The 24,945-nt window shown below is 40.3% G+C and overlaps 1 protein-coding gene across 4 annotated transcripts in view; it reads left to right on the forward strand.

Moving 5' to 3' along the window:
- The window catches only part of Tnks (tankyrase), a 159,493-nt gene that overhangs the window by 31,425 nt on the left and 103,123 nt on the right, over positions 1-24,945 (forward strand). For all 4 annotated transcript variants that reach the window (XM_042262492.2, XM_006973957.4, XM_042262494.2 and 1 more), the window contains one exon: positions 22,572-22,667. In XM_042262492.2, coding sequence (XP_042118426.1) covers positions 22,572-22,667 — 96 coding nt within the window. The remainder of the gene's footprint in view (positions 1-22,571; positions 22,668-24,945) is intronic.

Below are 24,945 nucleotides of genomic sequence, written 5' to 3' on the forward strand. Positions count from 1 at the left end.
AGGATCAAACCCAGGACACAAGGCTTACATGGCAAGTGCCTTTACCTGCTGGGCCATCTTGCCAGCCTGACATCAAAGAATTCTAAGGATGTAGGGCTGCATGGTTTTCTAACACATATAGGATTCTTACTATTTGGATACTTCAGAATCTAGGCCAGAAGCTTTGTAAGCTAAATTAAAAAGTATCGAAGACTATTGGGCTCCAGCCCCTCGATAGCCTTCTCCCAGAGTTCCAGAAGAGATGTGCTACCAGTGGCAGATTAATTAATCTGAGGGATACTCGAATAAATTTATGTACACGAAACTCCTAGTCCATACACTTTATTCTTCTGAGTCAGTTATCTATCTCCACAGCTTCTATTCTGCTCTCCTATTTAGCTCCTTTCTGGCCTGATTTCTCTCTACATTTTTCTGCTCTTCCCTCTAAGTGCTATCTTAATTCCTTCCTCTAGTTCTTTCCCATCTTAGCTCCTCTCCCATCTCCTTTCTCATCTTGTTCTTCCTCATCTTCCATCTCATCCCTCTAGTTCTCTGTTGTAATCCTCCAACCTAGTTCTCTTCCAATCTAGTCCTCCTCAAGTCTCTGAGGTTTACAGTTATATACTCACGCAATAGCAATGCTCTGGCTAAGGCAAGGTCACTAGGCTTGAATTCCCTCAGGGTCAAAAGGAGGGGCAATAAGATCCACACAAAAGAGCAGTCATCTGCAATCCAACAGGGAAGTGACTAATGGGGAAATGAATCAACTAGAGGCTGAATTCGGTTAATATCTAAGCAAAGGGGATTTTATGTGCTCAACTATGTTCTTAGAAGGGGTTAGCTGAAGTGTTAAGAACCTATAAGTCACTAAGTCGTGGGTGAAAATAAAACTGCCCTTTTTCCTTTGGCCTTTTACCTGTCCAAGCTCTCTTGGCTGCCTCCGTTTTCTGGCAGGGCAGGGGAAGTATGCTTGGTCGATAGGCAACCTGTGTCATAGCTAGATGTACCTGGTAATTGTTAAAGGGAAATTTAGAACTAGAGATAAAATTTGGAAAAAGAGAAAGTTAAGCTTAACTAGCACATCTGCCTGGCCTGGGCAATTGTCAGTGTAAATCTTTACCTTCTCTGACAGATGGGCTGTTCTCAGAAAGTCTGGGGAGTTTCTTAGATAAGATACTTTAATCTGGAGAAGGTCCTGGCCGGATGTTGCTAATGACGACAGTTACAGAAAGGCCTGAAATTAGGGGTCTTGACTGTCCATTGTAGCACAGTTGGGAGAAGGTTGTCCAAATATTCCAATAGTAATGGGGAAATTGTGCCCAATGAACGATCAACACATTGTTCTAGAAATGGAGAAGCTACGGTAGCATACAAGAAATTCATTGCAGGAAAATGGCTGAGTATTCAAGAATCAGTATCACCAAGACTCCTTGAACGTTGGCTTTAACTCCAGAAGGCCCTTGGCTTCTTCCAGGTATTAACTTTTGCCATAGTCAGCTGAATTCCTACTTCGTATTTCTGTGGCTCCCAGCAAAACAAAACAAAACAAAACAAACAAACAAAAAAAAAAAAAAACAGCTTGTGTCAACCATAGTGGAAGATCTAGAGAATAATCTGTGTGTGTGTGTGTGTGTGTGTGTGTGTGTGTGTGTGTGTCCGTGTCTGTGATAGCTTAAAAATACACATACACCTCTCCTAGGAAAATTAAATGTAGGAGACCTTTGGAGCCTAAGACCCTAATTTGTTTCAAAGTAAATAATTCAAGGGCTAGGGAGATGGCTTGCTGTGTAAGCAATTAGGACCTGAATTCAGATCTCCAGCACCCATATAAGCTGGGCATGGTAGCATGCCTCTTTAATCCCAGTGCTGGGGGCAGAATGGGGACAGGAGGATCACGGATGTCTGCTGGCCAGACAGCCAAGAAACAATACATTTCAGATTTAGTGAGAGACACTGGGCCAGAAAATAAAATGGAGAAGCAATTGAGGAACATCCTGATGTCAACCTCTGTCTTCCACATGCTCTTGCACACATATATTAGACACACACACACACACACACACACACACACACACACACACACACACAATCTCAATAGATGAATTAAAGAACATGCTAGTAGTCTTGATGATCTGTGGGAAATATCCCCAAATGTAGAGCAGAATGTGAACATATTAGTTAACACATGGAAATCCTGAAGGATATGATAAATCTAGAAAAGTCAGTATTTTAAAAACCTTAGATGTGACAGGAGTTCCAAAAGGAAGAGATGTAAGAACTAATTTTTTTTTTTTTTTAAAAGTAACACAGAGAAAAGAAGAGCCAATGTTTACAACATCAGAGCCCGAAGACCATTGGCAGAAATGGATTAACCTGTAGTTCTCTTTGATAAAAAGCAGTCCCTTAGCTATTGATGAGTAAGAAAGGCTAAGTAGTGTGTGTGACAGTATGCTTGTTTTTTTTTAAGACAGGGTCTCACTATGTACTTTTGGCTGTCCTGGAACTCATGGAGACTAGGTTGGCCTCAAACTTTAATCCCCAATACTAGGATGTTTGGAACAAAGCTCCAGTTATTTGCTTGTTTGCTTTGTTCATTCAACAGTTGTTGATTTTCTTTGTTCTGTGTCTGGCAGAGACTCTTTTCTCGAGAGTCCCAAATTCAAGTAACAACAGTTAGGCGTTTTTTCCAGGCTCCATGGCATTTTGTCATAGTGGTTGAAGTCAGAGACCTGGGTCTTTTTGTGAGTTAGCTGTTTCAGGATTGAATTAGGCGTAAGAACATCATCATACATTTGTAAGGATAAAATGAAATAACACAAATCCTTAGTATGATATGCTTGTATTTATAGTGTGATATCTAAATAGGATATATTCCATAGTTTATAGCTCACTCTACTTATTTGAAAATTACACAGTCTGATGTAATTTTCTTGTTGCATTATATGATTTGATTCAGATGTATTTATATTTACTCAAAATGCAAGAGGAAATAAGATCTGGTGATAGTTTCATAATAGTCTTTTTGAGATAGGGTCTCTTTATGTATTTATTTCTTTCTGTCCTGGAGCTCACTATGTAGACCATATTGTCCTTGAACTCTGAAAGAGCCTCCTGACCCTGCCTCCCAAGTGCTGGCATTAAAGATGTGCACCACCACATACAGGCCTCATGAAAACCCCTAAACATGAAGTCTAGGAAGAGATTAGGCAAACTATTTAAAGATATTATCACTTAATAACATAAAATTAAGTTGGTTATTTAAATGAACTAATAAAAACAATTAACTGTAATTCTCATCTTTCCATCCCAAAGCAGATCTCAGTTGATTCTTCAACATGTAATAGAATTTTTGGTGTTTTTCCCATTAAAGCTTCAGTATTTGTTTTCTCTCTTCTGCCCCTTTCTTTGCTGTATAGAAAGTAAGTGGCATTCCTTAGCTTTGATCATTCCACCCACTAAGCTCAGACATATTCAGCCAAATACACTTTCAACTGCAGTAGGATCCTTTATTCAGAAAAAAAGTTAAAACAGTGTTACAGTTTAGTCTTGTTTATATATAATTTGTCTTTTTACACATGTATATACATACATATTCGGAAATTAGGGAGCATCAACTCAACTACCAGGCTTGTGAAATTGTCAATTGGTAAAATACGGAATCGTCAGTAATAGCAAAGATTTCACTCACGGAGTAGTTGAGGACTGGTCGTGATCTGCTGGACAGAACCATGAAATAGGAGTTTGTGGACCTGGAGATTACTCATGCATCACCCATTAGGAAGCATTGTTTGGGATGGATTACTTTCTGTGACATAGTTGCTTTGTCAAATGAAAATAATGAGACTGTTGTATTTGTTTTTACTTTGCTAGTGTTTGTAGAAATAGTATTGACTGTTGGAGTGTTATGTAAGGTGTTATAGCTGTATTTCTAGATGTTTCTGACCATAAGAAGTGATATGCTATACACGGTAGGCTTTCTGTATCTAGAGATTCCTTATTCATAGATTTATTCAACTGCAGATTGGACATTTTGGAGGCCATTTTCTTTACTGAAAATGTAGATTTTTTTTATCTTCTAAACCGTAACAATTTGCTTGCTTAGTGTTTGTATGATATTAGGGACAAAATAATCTATAGGTAATTAAATAATATATAGGATGACACCAATGAATTTTGATTTTTTTTTTTTTTTAATTAGGAAATCTTGAAACAAATCCTCTTCAGATACTAGTGGAACTAAAGACAGAAGGATGGCTCAGAAATGTCCATATTTTAGTTTCTGGAACCTGGGAATATATGTTACTTTACGTGGCAGATAAGAATTAAAGTTATAGATGGTTGTTACCCAAAATATTTTTAGTTGCATTTACTGCCCAATGAGGTATCATATCTAAAAAGACATCGACAAGTCCTAGGTCATGATTTAACCCTGTTTTTGTCTTGTTTTGGCCTTGGAATTTTGAGAGGGAGTCTTGGTGTAATCCAGGCTACCTTGCTACTCATCATGTAGCCCAGGCTGGCTTCAAGCTGTGGCTGGCCTCTCGCCTCAGATTCTCTAGCAGTAGGGTTATGGGCGTGTGTCACACATATGATTTAACCCTATGCTTAATCCTTCACTTAGGTATTTGAATAACTAAAATTCTACTTAAAGAATAGAGTATCCTAAGGCTAGTGGTACTACACCTTATAGGAATATCAGTGAAAAACGTAATTTGGGATTGAGAATTGAAGTTCCTTTGTTCTTGGTGGGGACTTATTTAAGACAATATTTTAATCATGAAAAATAATTTCTTTTAAATCTCCATCTTTTCTTCCAAACTGAAGCCAGGTTTTAAATAAGATTTTTATCTTTTTTTTTTAGTTAGTGTACAAAATAATGGATTTCATTATGGCAGTTTTGTATGTGTGTATTATTGTACTTTTCTCGTATTTCCCCTGGTTACCCTCCATTGTCCTCCTCTCCCTTCGTGCTGATTACCTTCCTCTGCCAAATAGTTCTATTTCTGCTTTCATGTCATATAGATGTGTGTGGATATAAATCTGCTTAGGTGTCTGTCTAGTCCATGTATGGAAGACATTTACCACGTTGGTCATCCCCTCTCACTGTTCTCTCTTGTATCGTCCTCCCTACTTGCTTTAGATGCCTTCCTCACAGTGCAGACTGTCTTCTACTTTCATCTTACATATATGTGTGTATACATAAGATATATTTTAGCTGGCCAATTGTGACGCACACCTTTAATCGTAGCCCTCAGGAGGCAGAGGCAGGCGGATCTCTGAGTTCCAGGCCAGCCTGGTCTCTTCAGAGTGAGTTCTAGGACAGCCAAGGGTACACAGAGAAACCCTGTCTTAAAAAAACAAAATAAAATAATATATATTTAATTTTAGATTCTGCATCTGAGAGGTCAGATACTTTCTGAGTCTATGGCTTATTTTGTTTAGCGTGATGATGTCCAGTTCCATCCATTTTCCTGCAAATGACGTAATTTTATTCTTTATGGCTGACTAAAACTCCATTGTGCATATGTGCCACAATTAACCATTCAGCTGTTGATTGGCATGAAGACTGACTGTTGTTAATCATGCTGCAGTAATGTGACTAGCCAAGTGTCTATGTAACTCTTCCCTGCAGTAGTTTTCTTCTCTGGGTTTCTTGTAACTCTATTTACACATACGTTATCTAGAAAGATACATTTTCTTTCCCTGTATAAACGATTGTGGTATAAATTGTCTGATGATTTCCACTGTTACCTTTACTTTGGTGAAGATCATACCCTGAAACTTGGAGTGATGTGAGGATGGGAGAGGAGGGTAGACAGTGTTGGGCTCCTTTGGGATTATATTATTAAAACAGCAGTACTATCTTCTGCTGGTTTAAATGTCATATTTCAAAGAATAATACAGTTCTCTGAGTTTTATCCCTAAAAGTGTAGGGTCCAAGGAAACGCTGAAGGAAGACCACGGACTCAAATAGTATGTAAGAGCAAAGAGCCTTTATTAATATTCCAGCATGTATGGGGTCATTCACCTGTACGAAATGGTGATGACCCGATAGGAGCTCCTTTTAAGCACAGTTAAAGGGAGTTTCAGGGACAGTTAGGTCATCTCCAGTATGATTGGGTAAACAAGCAGCAGTTCTATTAGTATACTTTTAACTGGCTGAGGTTTAGGCTTATCAATTTTGGACATACTTACACAAGTTTGGGCAAGTTCGGACATGACCAAGAAGGGATTGCTGGATTTGTCCTTGAGACATTATTGTGAGGCTGGCTCAGACCTCGTCCCTGAATGTAAGGGCATTGTGGATAAATGACCCTTTGTGGGAGAGACACCTGTTTTGTCCTCAGAGAACTGAAACCTAAATTCACTTGTGGGAGTGGGAGAGTTTAATCCCCTCAGAAGTAGTTTTAGAAGCAGCAGATGTTCATCAAAGAAGAGATAGAAAGTTCACTCATGGCTGTCACACCTCCTCTTCTGTCTGTCTAGATGGATGTGTTCTCCTTAGTAGTCAGTTTACCAATGATCGTAGTCAGCCTGCAGGTGCTTGCTGAGGGTATCTGGGTCTTGGCTGCCATAGGGACAGTGAGGCTATAGAAATAGGTAATTGTACAATTCTCTAGGGACATAGTTGGGCATAGTTACCATGATCATAATCATTTTATATAAAATGGTTGTTCCATGGATTCTACATTTTTTTTTTTCCAGAGCTGAGGACCGAACCCAGGGCCTTGCACTTGCTAGGCAAGCGCTCTACCACTGAGCTAAATCCCCATTGTTTTATTTCAGTGTATACTTTATATGTTATAAATTAGGGCATGGTTTAATACAGTGTAACTTTAAAGCTTTCAATAATTTTGTAGACAGTATTGTTTTGATCCGTCATTTCTCATTTGTCACTCTTTCATAACTAATGCTCTACAGCTTAGCTTTATAAACTGTGGGTGGCAGCCCCATGCAGGGCCATATAATTTGAATGGAGAGGGCTGTGGAAAACTTGGCAGCACTAAAACTTCCTGGGTGCACAGTAACCAAAAATTAATTCAAAACGACCCCAAAATGGTTCTGCCATGCTTTCACATGTTGTGTCTTGTGACTTCACTAGAGCCTTAGTTCTGATCACAACAACATCCATACTGTACACTGTACCTCCCATCATGAATGCTGCCTGAAACATCTGGGCTCAGACTTGAGGCTATCACATGTTGTTATAGTCTTCTTACTGTACGTACAGAATTTACATGTTTTCCCCTCTTACAGAAACACAATAGTTTAATTACTTAAGAAAACAAAGGCCTTAATATTTCCCCACTGTCTTCCCTCAGCATGTACCAAATTAGCATGCTTGAACTATATTATGTTAGAATATTTGATTTTAAAAATTATTTGAGGGGCTGAAGAGCTGGCTCAGCGATTAAGAGCACTGACTGCTCTTCCAGAGGACTGGGTTCAATTCCCAGCACCCACATGGCAGCTCATAACTGTCTGTAACTCCAGAATATCTGACACCTTAACATAGACATATGTGCAAGAAAAATACCAATGCACATGGAATAAAAATAAATGAATCATTAAAAATTTTAAAAATTTGCCGTTTGAGTTGCTGACTTGAGTTTCATAAAAAGTATTCAATGAATTTTATTTTGGGATAGGACAATTTTCATCAGTTTCTGAAATGGTCCTAAACATCTGCCATTTGGTGGTGCATATTTATGCTAAGCAACATTCTCAGCATTGATGATTATAAAACCAAAATATTGATGTCTCCGAAAGATGTTGACAGTGTGACAAGTCTGACTTGTATCAGATATTAAGTAAAGTGGTTTTTTTTTTGTGTGTGTGTGTGTGTGTGCGCGCATATGTGTTTTGTTTTGTTGAGACAGGGTCTCCAGTAGCCCAGGCTGGCCTTGAATTTACTATCCAGTGGGGGAGATAACCTTGAGTTCTTGATTTTTTTTTTTTTTTAATCTCTATCTCCCAAGTACTGGGGTTACTGATGTACACCACCATGGCCACTTGGGCAAAATGTCCCTTATTGTAACAGTAAACAAGTATTTTCCATCTCTTTAGTATGCAGTTTGCTTTCTTCTTGAATAAATGTAAGACTGTGCATAATCATTATTTTGCAGTCAGTGTCTTTGTAACTGTTTGTAAATGTTTGCTTGTCTATCTACTTTCTGTGTCTGTGCACCTGTGATCTCATTAACAGTCCTCAGGGGGAAGGGGGAAGCAAGTAGGACTTTCATTAAGTGGCTGTGTGGACCTTAATCATGCCAGGCTAATGGCCTGGAAAGCTACAGCCTCGAATAAGAGCCACGGCAGCTTTAGCTACCGGGCTACTCCACGAGGACTCCTGACTTAGTCTGTCAAATTATCTGTTCACGTGTCATCCATAAATGTGTTACAAAGAACCTTCATTTCCCGTGGCTGCCATGCTCCTTGGAAAAGTTCACTAAAAATTTAACAAAGCTTTGAGAATTTTTTAGAATTTAATTTTTTAATTATATGTGTCCCTGGGTGGGTATGTGTACTTGGGTACAGGTACCATGGAGGCCAGAGAGAGCGTTGGGGTGCCTGGAGATAGTTATAGGCAGTTGTGAGCTGCCTGATGTGGGTCCTGGGACCTGGACTCAGGCCCTCTGTAGAGCACTGAATTCACCACTGAGCCTTTTCCTGCCCAGCTCTGGGAAGTTGATTCCATTTGTTTCATTATTCTCTGTTCTTTTTTCCTTCGGAACAACTCTCATCTTCATTTTCTGCATCAGTTTTCAATATAAACAGTGAACTTGGGTATTTTAAATTTTAGTGACACATTTTGGACAACACTTGGCAAAATATCATACTGTACTCTTAAAAAGGAGAGCAGCAGGGAATGGCACCATTATTTCCTCTTGTGACACAATGACTCAAACACTGAGCATCTTGCCTATTGGTGTTTGAATGCTTTCAAGAAGATGAGTGTGTTTTAGCTATTGACAAATAGCTGATAAATTTGGTACTGTGTAGCAGGCCTTCTCGATAATAGTGGTAATTATACCATCTCCCTATCACACATAGGCTTATAGTTGCTCATTGTGTGTTATTAGAATTCATGGGGAAGCCCTAATTTGAATCATTCTAGTACAAGAAATATAATGAAGATGCTTAAATTAAGAGGAAAAAGTAAATAATAATAATAATAATAATACCTAAAACAAGATAGGTTTTTTTAAAGTGATGTTGGGCTTTACCTAATATTGAAATTTATCTGTTAAAAGAATTACACATTTCTGTTACTTTAGAAGAGGCTGGCCATGATAGTTCAAAATAGTGTGTTAGTGGGCAGTGTGGCATAAGATTGGTATTGTTTGAAAATGGCATGAGATAAATAGCTCATTTGCTTAGGCATTGTTGCATTGAATACTATCATGTTACCTGAAGTTCCTGTACATTAGAGCTGTTTCCTCGCTCTGTCTGGGATTTCAGAGGCAGCTCTAGTTGGAGACAAGGATTGGTTCTTACTAAACCAGAAAGCCAAGTATAATCCTTATATTATGGGCTTAAAAAATATGGGCTCTCTGTAGCACTTGGCTCGTTGAAGTCTGCCAGTCTTTATCAAGTTGGATGGCTGCTAGACTTTGCCTCTGAACAGGATCCAGACAGAGGACAGTAAGCTTCAGTATGATTGTTTAATATTTTGTTCCCAGCTATGATAGTATAAATAAGATTTTCTATAAAACATTCCCAGTGTCTGTCGAAATCTATATTTTGGGCCAGGCTGAAGTTTTCTTAATTTGTTGTGCTACCCCATGGAGTCCTAGGTAGGGAGTGAGAACACACACTTCCTATGCATATTTGGAGCTCAGTTTTGAGTGGGGTCTTTTGAAAGAATATCCATGAGTACGGAGACTGGGAACATGAGAAGGAACCATGCTGTTTTCCAGAATCATGACTTCACGTGTTTCATAGTTAATGTGGTTGATAGGAAAGGACATTGGGTGAAAGAGGAACAGGAGAGGTTTTTAGGACAGAGGGGGAAACTGGCCTCCAGAACTAACTCACATGGGGAAGAAAGAAGGCTTGGGTTGTAATTCTAGGGTAACCTTGGCTTATATTCTCACAGAGTGATGTGTAGGTAAGAAATTGAGGGGAACTGACTTAATCCAAATTTACACAGCCTGGGACACAATAATGATATCTTGTTAATCATAAAATTTCATACCAATGTCAGGCTATAAACATTGAAGGACGTGCATGTAATTCATTAAATCACAAATGGGAGAATTCTTTTATGTAAATTTAGGGGTTTTTTTTCCCCCAGTTGAACCCAATTTTTGAGCATTGAGGTACAAGGGAAAATGTTACATAATGGATATGTAATAAAACACAGAAAGGTAAATAGTCCAATAGGGTGAAATAAAGTCATTTCTCAAAGTATGGTAGAGTTAGCAGAATCTTGAAGTTTGGGCCATTTTTATATTAAAGACTTCTTTAGAGGTGTAACTGAAGCTCTGGAAGTTTGCACAATAGGTGCTTCATGACTATTTCACAATTTAAGGCTTATTTCTAGAGTCTCAGCATTATTTATTCCGGAATCTAAATTAGCTTGTTTTACATTGCCCTCGTTTATTTAATACTTTCCCGATAGGAGGAACTCTTTAATTTTTGTTCTTGTTGACATGTTATTTTGGTAAGTATACTAAAGTAGCATGGATGAAGATAACTTTTGCTTGAGCAGAAATACGTATTTATAGTAAACATTGTTTGTCATAAACATGATGTGCAGCTGTATAAAGTAGAAGTCTTTGTTTTGTGAACTCACTGACTTGCCATGTATGTCTAGTATGTATTGTAGCATTCGTTTTGAGCTTATGATGTGCTCTCAGGCTAGCTTATCCATTGAGATACCAGCCTCAGTGATCTTCCTTTAGAACTAAGCCTTTCCAAATTGCCACTGTTTGTACTGCTTTCTGCTTTCCTGGACAGACTTTTAAAAGTCTACTAACAGATACTGAGCCAAGATGAATTCAATTCTTTCTAGTGAGAATTTGGAATTAAGAGTCTGGTGATGCCAATGAATGTATTATTTATGGGAAATGAGGGGAGACAGCAAGACGGTACAGTTTTAGGCACTGTGCTGGCTAATTTTATGCTAGAGTCATTTGTGAGAAAGAAGCCCCAATTGAGAAAATGCCTCCATAAGATTGCGCTGTAGGCAAGCCTATAGGACATTTTAGTTAATGATTGATGTGGGAGGGCTCAGCCCATTGTGGGTGGGGCTACCTCTGGGCTGGTGGTCCCAGTCCTTTCTATAAGAGGGCAGGTGAGTAAGCCATGGGGAACAAGCCAGTAAGCAGCATGCCTCCATGGCCTCTGCATCAGTTCTTGCCTCAGGGTTCCTGCTCCCTTTGTGTTCCTGACCTGTTTGAGTTCCTACCCTGAGTTCTTGCAGTGATGAACTGTTACCTGGAAGTGTAAGCCAAAATAAGCTCTTTCCTCCCCAACTTGCTTTGGTTCTGGCATTTCATCACAGCAGTAGTTACCCTAACTAGGACAGACACACTTCCACTTTTCTTTTTGATGAGGTCTCTCTGTTCTTTAAGACATGTTATTATTAAAATAACTTGTATTCCTTGTAATAAAAAATAGTTTTGATTAAAATTGGCCCTCAAAGACAAAGTAAATAGACACAATAATTTTATTTATTTTACTGTTTTACTATTTACTTGTGTTTTTATGTTTTAAACCTCAGATTTTTTTTTTCTTTAGATGAACTATTGCAGTAGCTGAGCATATAAAACTGTTTGGAGATGTGTTCCACTTTATATCTGTATGTAGAAGAGTGTGGGGTCCGAAGAACCTGAAGAGAGAGCCTTTCAGCCAGGGCTGGTTCTTTCTCTTAGCAGTGTGGGAATAACAGTGTATGGGAATAGTTCTCGTTGTCACAATAGGACTTGCTACCAGTACCTAGTGCGCCTAAGTCAGGGTTGTTAAACACCGTAGAAGGTGCGGGATAGCTCCCTGCTGTAAAGTACCTACAGCAAGACCAGTCTGATGACAGAAGAGCTGACTACTTCAGCAAAGATCCGGGAAGCTAAAGACAGCAAAGTGAAAGCTAAATCTAAGCCACCAGCCCTCCGTTCCCGTCTACACACCAAAAAGAAGGACACCGGAAGAAAGAGGCCAGATGACTGAGGCAGAAGTCCAGGGACCCTGAGGAACCCGATGAGAGGGCAAGGCAGAGGCTGCCGTGTCCTGACGTGGGAGTGAGTGCTGACAGCTCCCTTCTCGCTTGTCCTCAAGGGATCTGATTAACTGTGCTCCTTGTGTTTATCTATGAGCCCAAGAAGATACCTGCACAGTAACAGTATGATGGAGCCATTACCTCACAGGCGGGAATATCTGCTCCAGGGGTTAGTGGGTTCAAAGTTGAGAACCTGTCTTCTAAGTAGCACACGTGAAGGTAAAACTTCCAGTAGCTACATTAAAAAGCAATAGGTGATAACCAAGTCACTGATTTGTTTCATTTAACACAATATCTACAAAATACTATTTCAGTATGTAATGTTTATAAAACATGGGTACTTTTTACATTTTTTTTCAACTAGAGTTCTGAAATATGTTTATACTAAAAGCATATCTCAAACAATTTTTCTGAGTTTGTGTATGTATACATATACATATTTTTTCTTTTTATTTATTTATTTATTTTTGAAGATAAGGCCTTTACTGTGTAAATTTGGCTGACCTGATTATCATTATGTAGCTAGGCTAGTCTCAAACTCAGTGATAATCATCCTCCTTCAGCCTCTCAGGTACTGGGATAATTGGTGTGTACCACCAAACCCAGCTTTGTGAGTAATACTTAATCTATATTTGGATTTCATAAAATTGCTGTTCATAAAGTAATTTCACATACCTAAGGTGTTACAAGCACATGAAATGCTTGCTAGTAATAATTTAAACTAAAATTTAAATTGACCAAAGTCAGATGCAAGCAACAGTTGAGATCATTAGTCTCCCTAGACACATTTCAGGAACTCTGGTCACATGTGCTAGAGGCAACCATATGGGATAGCATATCTCAAGAATATAGGAGAAATTAGGAGTAAAGAGACCAAACTAAAATACAGCCATTTCTTTAAAACTCTTCCCTGGAAACCCAGCCTAGTTCCCTAGTTATTACATTGGAATATTTGTCCTTTCATCTCCATTTTGGAAGAGCTTTATAATTGGGTCACATTAGGCTCTGCCTTGTGCAATGACATTCTCGGGTTCCTCCAGAGGGTGTTACAGAGGGTGTTAATTAAGATGAAGGCGGCTTACTTTACTCATTGAATGTCGCTAATCACTCAGTGCAGAAGACACCATTGAGCATCAAAGAAATGTTTATCTCATGTTCTCCAGAGAAGCTTGCATATCAGTGAACATGAGTGTGTTGAGAGAGCAGAGCTGATACTCTTTTTAGGCCTCAAATTTAATCTGGTGTACATAGAGTTTATCTCCTGTGACTAAAGAGTTTAATAATAAGGGGTCCCAGCAAAATGGCTCCGTGGCTAAAGGGTCTTGCTGCCAAGCCTGACAACCCAGATTTGATCTCCAGAACCCACATGGTAGAAGGAAGAGTTGCCCTAGAACCCCCACAGGGATACACTGTGGCATGTGCACCTTCACCAACACACACGTGTACAGACAACAAATGTAAACTTAATAAAGATGAATGGTTTTAGAAACTGGGACAGTGACAGGAAGAGTAGATCTAGAGTAAGGCAGGCTGGCAAGAACGGCTTACATGTAGTTTATATCCTGTTACTCTGTCCACTTCGCATGGTGTCTGTGAGTTGTCAGCTGCTGGTAGTCATTGTTCCAGAGGTCTGTGAGACAAAGTTTGGTTTTCTGCATGATCAGTAGTGAGTTGATCATTTGGAGATGTCTTGACCCTGTCCATCTCTTCTTCTACTAGTGAGTGGCCATCAGCTCTTAAGTATGGTTTGTGTTTTGGTTTGGTTTTACTTGTAAGACCGTTGACAGCATGTGTTAGACTTTGTGATTACCCCCCCCCCCCAAATTGTGATTCCATCCGTGTCTACTACATTTGTTTCTTTCCTCTGTTGTATTGGTGAAAATACCTATTGATCTATTTTTCATTTTAATTTTACCATCAACTGTTTCTAATCTAGCTAACCTCTCTGAAGGCTTTAGCTTATTGAATATATATAAAAGCAACATTCATTCCTAGTTAATGAAACAAAATGAATATTTTAAGTACTTTTTTTTGTATTGACAATCGTGTTCACCTCAAACTACGACTATGTTCAAAATGAACATTTTCACCACTCTACAAAGTTTTTGGTTCCTTTCCTTTCCTGCCTGCCTGTAATCTCTATTGAATAATTGATCTGTTTTTTCCCTTGACATTATAAAGCACTTTTCTGTTCCAGCATGATTTGTTGAATTTTTCCACAAGTGAATCATTGTCTTGGTTACTGTTCTATTGCTGTGAAGAGCCACCATGACCAAGGCAGCTTGTAGAAAGTGTTTAATTGGGAGCTTGTTAACAGCTTCAGAAGATTAGTCTGTTAGCACCATGGCAAGTAGTGTAATGCAGGCAGGCAGGTAGGTATACGTGAATGGTGCTGGAGCAGTAGCTGAGAGGGCCCTCCTGATCCCTGGGGACAGACAGACAGGCAGAGTAGGAAAGAGAGAGGGGAGATGGCAGTGGGTTTTTGAAACCTTAAAGCCTGCCCCAGTGACACTCCTACCCCAACAAGGCCTCCTCACTTCCTAATCCTTCCCCAACAGTTCCACTCCCTGGTGACTAAGCATTCGAATATGTGAGCTTGTGGGAGCCGTTCTCATTCACACCACCATAATCATTGTGTCTTTTTGTTGAGAAATGGGTTGACTTTGTATATACACTGGTCTGTTTCTGAGGTGCCTTGTGGTGGTATAGTGTTCCTAATAAAACTTATCTGGGGTCGGAGACAGAACAGCCACAATATTAAACAGAGAGGATAGGCAGTGGTAGCACACGCCTTTAATCCCAGCATTCCAGAAGCAGAAATCCATCTGTTCAAGAATACAGCCAAGCATGGTGACTCACGCCTTTAATCCCAGGGAGTGGTGGTAGACAGAAGGAAGGTATATAAGGCATGAGGACCAGAAACTAGCAGCAAATACTTTGTCTACTGTCCAACCCTTCAGAAAATATTAAAAAATATGTACCTATGGATGAAGATTCAACAAAATTACTAAGTTTTGCTTTTTCGTTAGAAACTTGGAAAGTGCATTTCACTTTGATCCCAAGTACATAGTGGGGAGAATTCGTGATCACTGGTGCACTTTGGGGGGCTGCCTTAAGATGTGCTGACTCAGCAACTAGAGTCTTCATGAGTTAATGTTCAGTGCAGAGGTTAACACAGTGAAATGAGGTAGTAACATTTAATTAAGAAAATAATTTTGACCTCGAAGATCCCCCCCTGAGCTCGGGAGTGCTGGTTACCCCCAGCTGAGGTGACCTCAGGAGGCCTCTCTGTTTTGCTATAGCTGGTGTGTTAGAGATGTCTGTAATTTCTGAATTACAGACTCTCTGAAGGGAGGACCATTTCTCTCCCTCTCTGGCATATTCTGACCTGTAGCAACTCCACGGTCCTTTTAAGCCTCAGGTGTCCTTGGGTTCCCTAGGACCAGTTCACAGCCACCTGTCCTCATCCTGAGGTATAAGCCCCTCATGGGGTGGGGAGAATGTGATTTGTAGTCACTAGTTTGGGGTGGGTTCTGGGCGTTCCTTGCTGTTGCTTTACTCCGTGAGACCTAGGAAAGACAGTTTTTATCTGCCCGCTTCAGTAACTGGCTTGAGAACAGCAGCGGCTTCTCTGCGTCCTCCTCCGGGTTCCCTTTGCCGCAGTTCCCGCCACTCATTCCCGAGCTGTCTCAGTAGCTACAGGGTCACTTGAAGCTGCACTTAGGTTTTCTTAAATCTCATTGCTTTCATTGCCTACCACCTAAGTGAGTTGGCCATTTCTCAAAATTGAAAATGCTTATCCCTTAAGTCTAATTTAAATTCAACAAGCCACATTATTATAGACATTAGCAGTGGTTACTTGAATTTTTATGTTTACTGTTAGTGGTAAATCAACTCATGATGGTTAAAAAAAAAACTAACATAATAGTGATACTCAATCTCCCTATTGCTTGACTACTTTTGTGCCCTACTAAGTAATGCATATCTTGAACAAAAAAATAATTTGTTTTTATACATTATTTTAATGGTATAATTTATGTCATTATATAATATTACACTTATTTATATATGTATTTCTGTTGAAGAAATTATCACTGTAAATAAGCAAGGATGTATTGTATATTTCTGTTGAAAAGAAAAAACACTCCGTTTCTGTTCCTTACTGATCTGTTTGTTTGTTGTGTTTTGAGACAGTGTCCAAGCTCAGGTTAGACTTGAGCTCACTCTGTAGCCAAGGATGGCCTTGAACTTCTGATCTTCCTGCCTCTCCAGAGTGCTGGGTTTACAGGCATGCTGTCACCATGCTTGGTTTCGTATAATGCTGGGAATCAAACCCAGGGTATCACGTATAATAGGTATACTCGCTCTACCAAATGAGCAACATTCTTAGCACCCTCATCACTTAAATCCCATGTGTGTTGATGAGAGTTCTGAATTTGAAGAGTATTTGTTTTGGTTCTTTAATATATATTTTTCTAAAGAATAAAAAATTTTGTTAAAAAACAAAACAAAGGACTGGGCAGTGGTGGCGCACGCCTTTAATCCCAGCACTTGGGAGGCAGAGGCAGGTGAATCTCTTGTGAGTTCGAGGCCAGCCTGGGCTACCAAGTGAGTTCCAGGAAAGGCGCAAAGCTACATAGAGAAACCCTGTCTTGAAAAAACAAAACAAACAAACAAACAAACAAAAACAACAAAGGTTGATGAGTTGGCTCAGTGGATAAAGATGCTTGCCCCCAGGCCTCATGGCAGGAATTTAATCCCTGGGATCCACGTGATGGAAGTAGAGATGCCCTCTTACCTCCACAGTATGTCTCCATCCCCAGTAAATGTAGTAAGAAAAAGTTAAGGACCATTGCAGTGTTTTAAAAAAATAAATTAAGGAAATTGGTTCTTGGGGTTGGGAAGATGGCTTAGAGGACCTGGGTTCAATTTCCAGCACCTCCATGGCAGCTCACAACCACCTGAAACTTCAGTCCCAGGTAACCCAGCCCCATTTCTGGCCTCTGGGGGGCACTGAATATACCTGGTGCCCAGACTTAAAGCATTCATACACATAAAATAAAGATAACATATAGCTTTTTTAAGGGTCCTGTGTGATTGAGTTTTGAAACTCAGTCTAAGGAGTATTTGCATCCCTAAAAAGTAAGCTATTTACGAATACTTGGAAAACACTGAACATAGACAGAACTTGAGTTTAAGTACTTTGAGTGTCAATGAACAATTTTAGACTCTAAACTCACATTTTAAAAATGTTTTTAATACTGTGATTTTTACCACTTAAAGAAAAAACTTAAACAGCTTTTGACGTTTACTCTAAATGACTTGCTACATTTTTAGCTTGGAAAAATTCACATGGTTTCAATTCTGACTTTTTAAATCGTCTATTAATGCCTGTGGTTAATAGAGTATATTCTAAAGAGCTTCATGTTCTTCTAGAGTCTGGCACACTGAAGCTTTGCATTAAGTTTAACTTTCTTTTGAATATGTAAGAATGATGTGGGTACTTAAATTTAATAGTGTTGAACATGGCTAAAGTCATGTTTTCTGAATCTGAACAGATTCTGCTAAATAAATAGAAACTGGGTAGGAAAATCACATGTCCTTGTCATAGCTTGTGTGGAATGTTTCTGAGAATTTGGTCCTGCCTGTGTTATAACCATCTATTGTATCAGCTGCTGTAGTTTTTCTAGCTTTCCTACTTGAAAAGGAGATGATAAGGTTGATGTCCATCAGTAGAAAAACTGGGAAGAGTCAAGATGTAGTGGTTTAAGGTTGGATCATATCTCAGTTTGTTAAAGATAGTAGAAGTTATAAAGAACTTGTGAGGCTGAGGCAGGAGAATCATGAGTTTGAGAGCTGGGCTGTATAGTGAGACCATTTCTCGATAAGTAAATGAAATAAAGGAAGTTATGGATGACCACAGTACTTGTTAATTTATTTTCTGGATTGTGCATGTTTTACTTTTGTATTATGTTAGCATACTCTGAGAGGCTTGTGGTGTTTGTACTGACCACACAGCAGGGATCCCAGTTATATTTTGTGCTGATAGTTAAATTACTTTTGATGGCTCCGAACTTGGAAAGTACATTTTGGGGCATCAGAGGTGACTTTTAAATACAACCTCTAAAGTACTATCTGGCATTCCTAAGAGCCGTCATCATCGACCTTTGCTTCTGTTAATGCCATTCTTCAGTATCAGAATGTAGTCCCCACATAAGTCCCTGCCAAGAGTACTGTGAAACACCAGCGATGACTTTCATGGTCAAAACCTGCTCCATTGTATATGGAAAGCACATTTTCTTTCTGCATTTCCCTGTGGAGGGCCATTCCAGTGTCCGTAGCTCGGCTGCTGTGGGAAGTGTGAAAGCGGCTGTGGGTGTGGCTGGGATGGTATCTTTGGGGTGGATACCCAGTGGTGGGATAGCTGCCGTCTGGGGTAGGACTGATGTTCAGCTTCTGGAGGAACTTGCATACTGAAAGGTCTGCAAGTGGCTGATGGCCGGTGGGTATTGTCAGACTTCAGGCTCAGCCTCTCTGCATACTGCTTTATCTTTCCATTTCCTCCTCTCAGCAGGGTGAAAGACAAATGTAGACCCTGTTATTTTAACTGCAGATACCTTCGTACCTAAACTTTATAGAGTTTCTTTTGTGACCTGTGTCTTAATAAACTTAATGGTTAAATCTTTTCTAGTATGGATTTTATTAGCAGCTGATTCAAGAAATTCAACTGGTCTTTGCTGTTGCGACATTGTTCTGCATTGGATGTGCCAGTGTTTGAGTCCAAGAAAGAGCTAGGAGTGAGCACAAAATGCTTAAAAGCCACACTGTTTAAGTAGAGCAGTTGCTACTTTTGAAACCACCTAACCCAGAATAAAACTGAGGCTAAGCTGCCACCTTCTCTTGCAAAACAGGGAAGTTATAATAGGTAAACTACTCACTGTTAGAAGGATTGAGGACTTAGGTCCTCTTTGGAGGAACAGTTAGGCTTTCAATACTTTGCCTCTAACACTTATTAAAAAATGCTGAATCAAAGCTCCCATTATGTAATTGTCATATTCTGCTAAATAAAAAATGTCTTCACCTCCATTTAAAGGAGGAGCTGGTGTTATTCCCAAATACGGATAAAAGCCAGTGGTTTTATGGTAGTTGTTTCTTTTGTTTCTCTGCCTTTTCTTTTCACTCAACAACTAAGCAGAGTATTTGCTGCCTTCCTTTGGTTCTTGAGTCTGCTTTATGATTGAGATGCCTTATAGACCAATCCAGAACTTTAAAACAGTTTCTGCAAAAGCTCTTCACTTTGATTATATAGTCAGGCTTGTCTAGAGGAATTTATATCTATACAGAATACTCATTAGAGTGGCTTACAGGCTGTGGTCCACCTAGTCCAACAAGGGCTGTCTGTCAACGGAAAGTCCCAAGAATTGTTCAGTCCACAAGGATGGCTGTCTCATCTGGTCTTCACTCTACGTCAGAATCGCAAAGAAGCAGACTTTAATACCAGTGAAGGAATGTCTCAGTGGCAGGATATATGAACTTGCCAGTGAGAATCAGGGCAAGCAGGCAGAGAGCGAAAGCCTTTTCTGTGCCCTTTATGTAGGCTACCACGTGAAGGTTGGACCAGATTTAGGGTAGGTGTTCTGACCTCAGAGCATCTGGTTGTAAGGTGGGTCTTTCTCAGATGAACCAGTTAACTAAAAATCCCTCACAGATGTGCCCAGCTGCTTGAATTTTTAGTTAATTCTGGATGTATTCAAGTTGACTGCCAGTAATAGCCATCAGGATGATACAGTAGCAACAGCTTGATACTGTGTGACTATTTTATTCCTTAACTCTGGAGTCAGTTTAGAAACATCTGAAAAATGATGCTGTTTATTGCTGCATTCAAGTTAATGATTCACAGCGGTCCCCTCCCCACCAGTGTACACAGGGCATATGGTAGGTAGGAATCATAGTGGATGTCCAAAACCTCGGGTGGTACTGAGTCCTGTGTCTGTACTTTCCTACCCATATAAACTATCTGTACGTGTTGAAGTTTAGTCAATGCAATACGCATCACAGTTTAGTGTTGGTATCTGATAATAAGACAGAATTACTACATTGTAGTGAAAGTTATTCTCAGTGTGCTCTAGGGTTTTCTTACCGAGATGTGCAACAGCGTAACTAGAGTTGATTTCTTTCTCCTTCCTCACAGTCTCAGTGATAGATCTGTCCTCAACCATAGATCTTAACACATGTTTTTCTTTTCATTTTAATTGGGAACTTTGATCTTCTTACTTAAGGAAAACATGTTAACCTGCTTTTGAGATATTTGAATTACCAGCATCATTGCTCTTACTCTTTGAGGCTATTACTAAGTAAAATAAGGGTTACTTGAGCATCAGCCCTGTGATGCTATGCCAGGATGATGAGCTTAGGTGATTAAGTGACTCATGGGAAGGTGGTACATGCAGGGTGAAGACACTGGACAAAGGACTGGTCTACCTCTTGGAATCGGTGGAGTAGGGTCCTCAGAATGGTGTGTTGTTTGAAAGTTACAATTACTTCTTTCTGAAACTTTCTACTTAATGTTTTCAGACTGTGATTGGCTGTAGACATCTGAACTGAAGGAAAAGCCCAGGACTTAGGAGCAGGACTGTAAAAAGTCTGCAAGGTCTCTCTGCATCTTACTGCAAGTGTGAAATTACCCCAGATCTAAGGCGAGAGATGTGGATGCGTCCCTCTGTCGGCTTCCATTGTAGCAAAGCCATTGATTTGATGGCTTATGCATCACAGAAAGAACTGCCTTATGAACAGCAGGACTCAGTAATGTGAAGATCACCTTCCAAATAGTCCCAAAGACTGCATGGGCTTCAGTGTAGTACTTCGAATGAAAATTTGAAGATCATCAGTAGTTGCTCAAAGCTTGTACTGAACTGTTGTAAACGGGGGAGAGGGGATGATTGGGGGCAGTATGTATATGTAGGCTTGTTAGGAATGTGTTTGCATGCATGAAGAGTACCTGTGCGTACGGAAGCCAGAGAGGGTCTGTTGTTTGCCTCAGTCACTCTCTCCATTGTGTGTTTTGAGACAGTCTCTCACTGATCCTGGGGTACACTGATTTGGCTAGACTATGACCAGCCAGCTCCAGGGAGCCTGCTGTGCCCACCTTTTTACGTGGGAGCTGAGTATCAGAAGTCAGGTCCTCATGTTTGTGTAACAAGCACGTTACCAGCTGAGCCACATGTCAGACCCTAAAGATCTTATATAAGATAGAAGTATCGCTCATCGGAAATGTCTGAGACCAGAGTGTTTCAAAGTTCAGACCCTGCTCCCTGGGACTTTGGAATATTTGCGTATATAAAAGTGAGATGTTTTGAGGCTAGAATCCAAGTCTACCCATGAGGTTGATTTGTGATTCACATATACCATGTATACATAACCCGGCAGTGATTTAGTCTAGATTTAAGTGCCCATCTATCACAAGGTCAGACAGAATTTTCTACTTGTGTGGTATGCATGTGCTTGGAAAGATTCACTTTTCTCCCTTCTTTGGATTTCAGGTATTTGACTAGAGATGCTTAGTTTACATGTTTAAATATCAGATAGGTGATACACGCCTGCAGTCTCCGGCCTCCACTACTCTAACACAGCAGAGATGGCTTACCAAAATGTCATGTCCATGTTTTATTTCCCGGGCCATCCTTTTATAAGAGCTTCTGAATCTGAAGGATTCTCTGCAGTTGTTTTTCATGAAATAGCTTTGTTACATGCATTTCAGTGATTGAATTTCTATTTCTAAAAATTGGATGGAGGATCATGGTCTAGGAGATAGTTGTTTTTTGTAACGTGACTGCAAGAGCTGGAGTTGCATGCAGTACTGTGTCAGTTAAACTTCTGGAAGCAAGCCAGTGTGTTGATGGTGAGTTTCCTGTGTAAGCGGTGAGCCACTAAAAGCCCGCCGGCCCAGGATTACCACTCTTCTGAGGGGGCAGGCTGGGAAATGCAGCAGTGAAGCAGCAGCAACAAGCAGCCACAGTGGTAGTCAAGCCAGGGCAGCCCCAGCCAGCACAGCTCACGGCGAGTCAGTGACAGGCACACAGCTCCCGTCCTGCTGCCCCGGGAGGAGGCAGAGCAGGACCGTCCAGGGCAAGCTTCTAGTTCATGTTTATGATGTCAAGTCATGTGATAACACTGTACCTTAAGTTGCCAACTTGCTTGACTCTAGAGAGGCTCCTGTGCTGCAGTGCTTTCCCTTTTCTTTCCTCTCTCTTTTCTTGAAAGAGAAAACATTGTGCAATGTATGTGTATGCCTACACCATGCCGAGGCGACACTTTCCAGTAAATAATCTCTGTCTCCCCGAGGTAAGATACTGTTTCTGCTTTCCCTGCACAGTGCTGCTGCAGCACGGAGCCGATCCAAACATTCGGAACACTGATGGGAAATCAGCTCTGGACCTGGCAGATCCTTCAGCAAAAGCTGTCCTCACAGGTAAGGAGACAGAGCTAGCAGACTGCTTGATTTCATAAGGTTTTCATGCACAGAATGAAATGAAGCTCAGAAAATACTAAATACCTCATTGATTGGATAGCTAGCTTATTAATTGTGCTGTTGTAGATATATGTAGCAACCTTACTGCTTCTGGTACTTAGAATTACAGCATTAAATCATAACGTTGCTCATATTTTGTCAGTTTTATGGCTTGCAGCACAGTTTTCCTCTACCTCCTCTTCTCGGCTGGTTTTTTAAGCCCTTCACTGTTGAGCAGACAAGGGCATTGGTGTTACTGTAGAAGTAGTTTTCATAGGAAAGACAACCTGCTGCCTTATCGATACTTAAATACTCGGCCGCTCTGCTCTCAGATTTTAGCACAGCTTTTCACTTTTACCAGATTTTAGCACAGCTTTTCACTTTTACCATGACAGCCACGGTATTTGAACTGGGGCAGTAGATTGTCTTTTTACTTCCCATAATGCAGATTTGAGCTTATTAATTTTGCTAAAGCAAGTACCAACCACCGGCACCGAGGAGATGCTGGGGTGGGAAGCCCCTCGTCACGGTCCGCAGGATTGTGTTTACCGGGGAGATGCTGAGCTGCTGTTCTCATTGATCTTCATTCTCGGAGTGCTGCATAGATCTGGTGGTTTTGAGTCTCAGCGTCTGAGCCCTGCTGCCTTGCCCTCTTTACTCCCTGACCTTTGTTGCTTGGAGCCTGGGTGTCACTGCAGTGTTAATCGGGTGCTTTAAGTGGTGTGGGAGTCAGGGACCCGTAACTACCTTTTAACCTGCTGTGTTGGAAGAGATCTGTGTTCTTGCCTAAGTTTAACAATCCATGCTGCGCACTTTTAATAAAGATTGCGAGATGAATGGAAGGCGTTATGTACAGAAAGCTTTAAAAATATATGGAATTTTGCTTAATTACTCTGCATGGAAAGACAACTTCCCACTGTGCAAAAATTAATATAATCACTGCTAAATCAGAGTAATCTGATTTTTTTTCTCAATTAATTAACGATTAGATGAGTTGCTGCTCTAGGATAACATACACTAGAGGAATAAAAATGTTTAAATCAGGGTAGACAAAGTTAAATACAAATACCACTTTAAAATGATGGAATCGGGCCTGTCTCATTTGTCTCAGGCCTGCCTAGGGCCTGAATCTTCAGGCTCTTTTTAAAAAGCTCTGCCCAACAATGTAGCAGCTTTAGTGCTCTGACCAGAGAGAGAGAATTGGGAAGCAGCTCCTCTCAGTGCAGCTGCTACAGTATGTGACAAGTGCCGAGCAGGACTGTGTCTCTGAGTGTCCTCGCCCTGACCTTTCCTCTTCTCCAGCTCACTGCCTGCTGCCATTTGTTAGGTGCAGTTGATGCACCATTGCCTTGGACCTACTTCTGCTTTGTGAAAGACAGAGTTTAGGTGTAAGCTATTAACCATAAGAACCATCTCCTGCTTTGCAGTGCAGGCCAGAGAAGATCACGTTAGGGTAGAGCTTCGGCATACCCATTTGCAGAGACTGGAGCGCTCCAGAGGACAGACAGCTTGTCTAAAGTTGAGTTGGAAGCTGGCTAGCATTGCACTTCACTTAGTTCGGGAGAGTCTACTGTTTTCTCAGTCACAAAACTACTACTGCTGTTGGTCGACTACTACTGATACTGTTCCTTTAAAAATATTTTTGAGACAACTTTTCTTTCATTTATGACATAAAACAAAAAGTCCAGAACAGTAATTTTCTTGGGAATATAAACTGTTATACTTACACGTTCATGCTCTATAGTATACATCAAAGAAATGCTCTAGTGAACTGTTTCAGTGTTTTCTGCCCATATAAGCTTGTTACTAAGGAATTCTTTCTGATGGAATTATGATGGAAATATTATTTCCCATGCTAAATTTAAAAAGATGAAGCATTGATTTTAAAAGGGAACCGGGCTCAGGGCACAGCCCAGTCTTGTCCAGCACATGTCAAACCCCATGTTCAGTCCCTGACACACCTTCCCCAAGGAGGGGACAGGCTCTGGAGAGGAATATCTCGGAGGTAGACAGACTTACTCTAAGTGAGTCTCGTCTTTATTCCAAGTGAGTTTTGGTCCATTACATAACCTGTGAGAGGAATTTTCCTTCTTGATTTCTCTGTGGTTATTTGGGTACTGAATATCTTCCTGATAGCCTGTCATTTGTTATGAGTTTGGTGCATTAATCAGACAATATGCAGGTATACCTTAAAGCAAATTAACAAAGAGTAAATCTCTTTATATAGAACATTAAAAGT

Source organism: Peromyscus maniculatus, chromosome 17, assembly GCF_049852395.1.
Source record: "Peromyscus maniculatus bairdii isolate BWxNUB_F1_BW_parent chromosome 17, HU_Pman_BW_mat_3.1, whole genome shotgun sequence".
NCBI classification, from domain to species: Eukaryota; Metazoa; Chordata; class Mammalia; order Rodentia; family Cricetidae; genus Peromyscus; species Peromyscus maniculatus.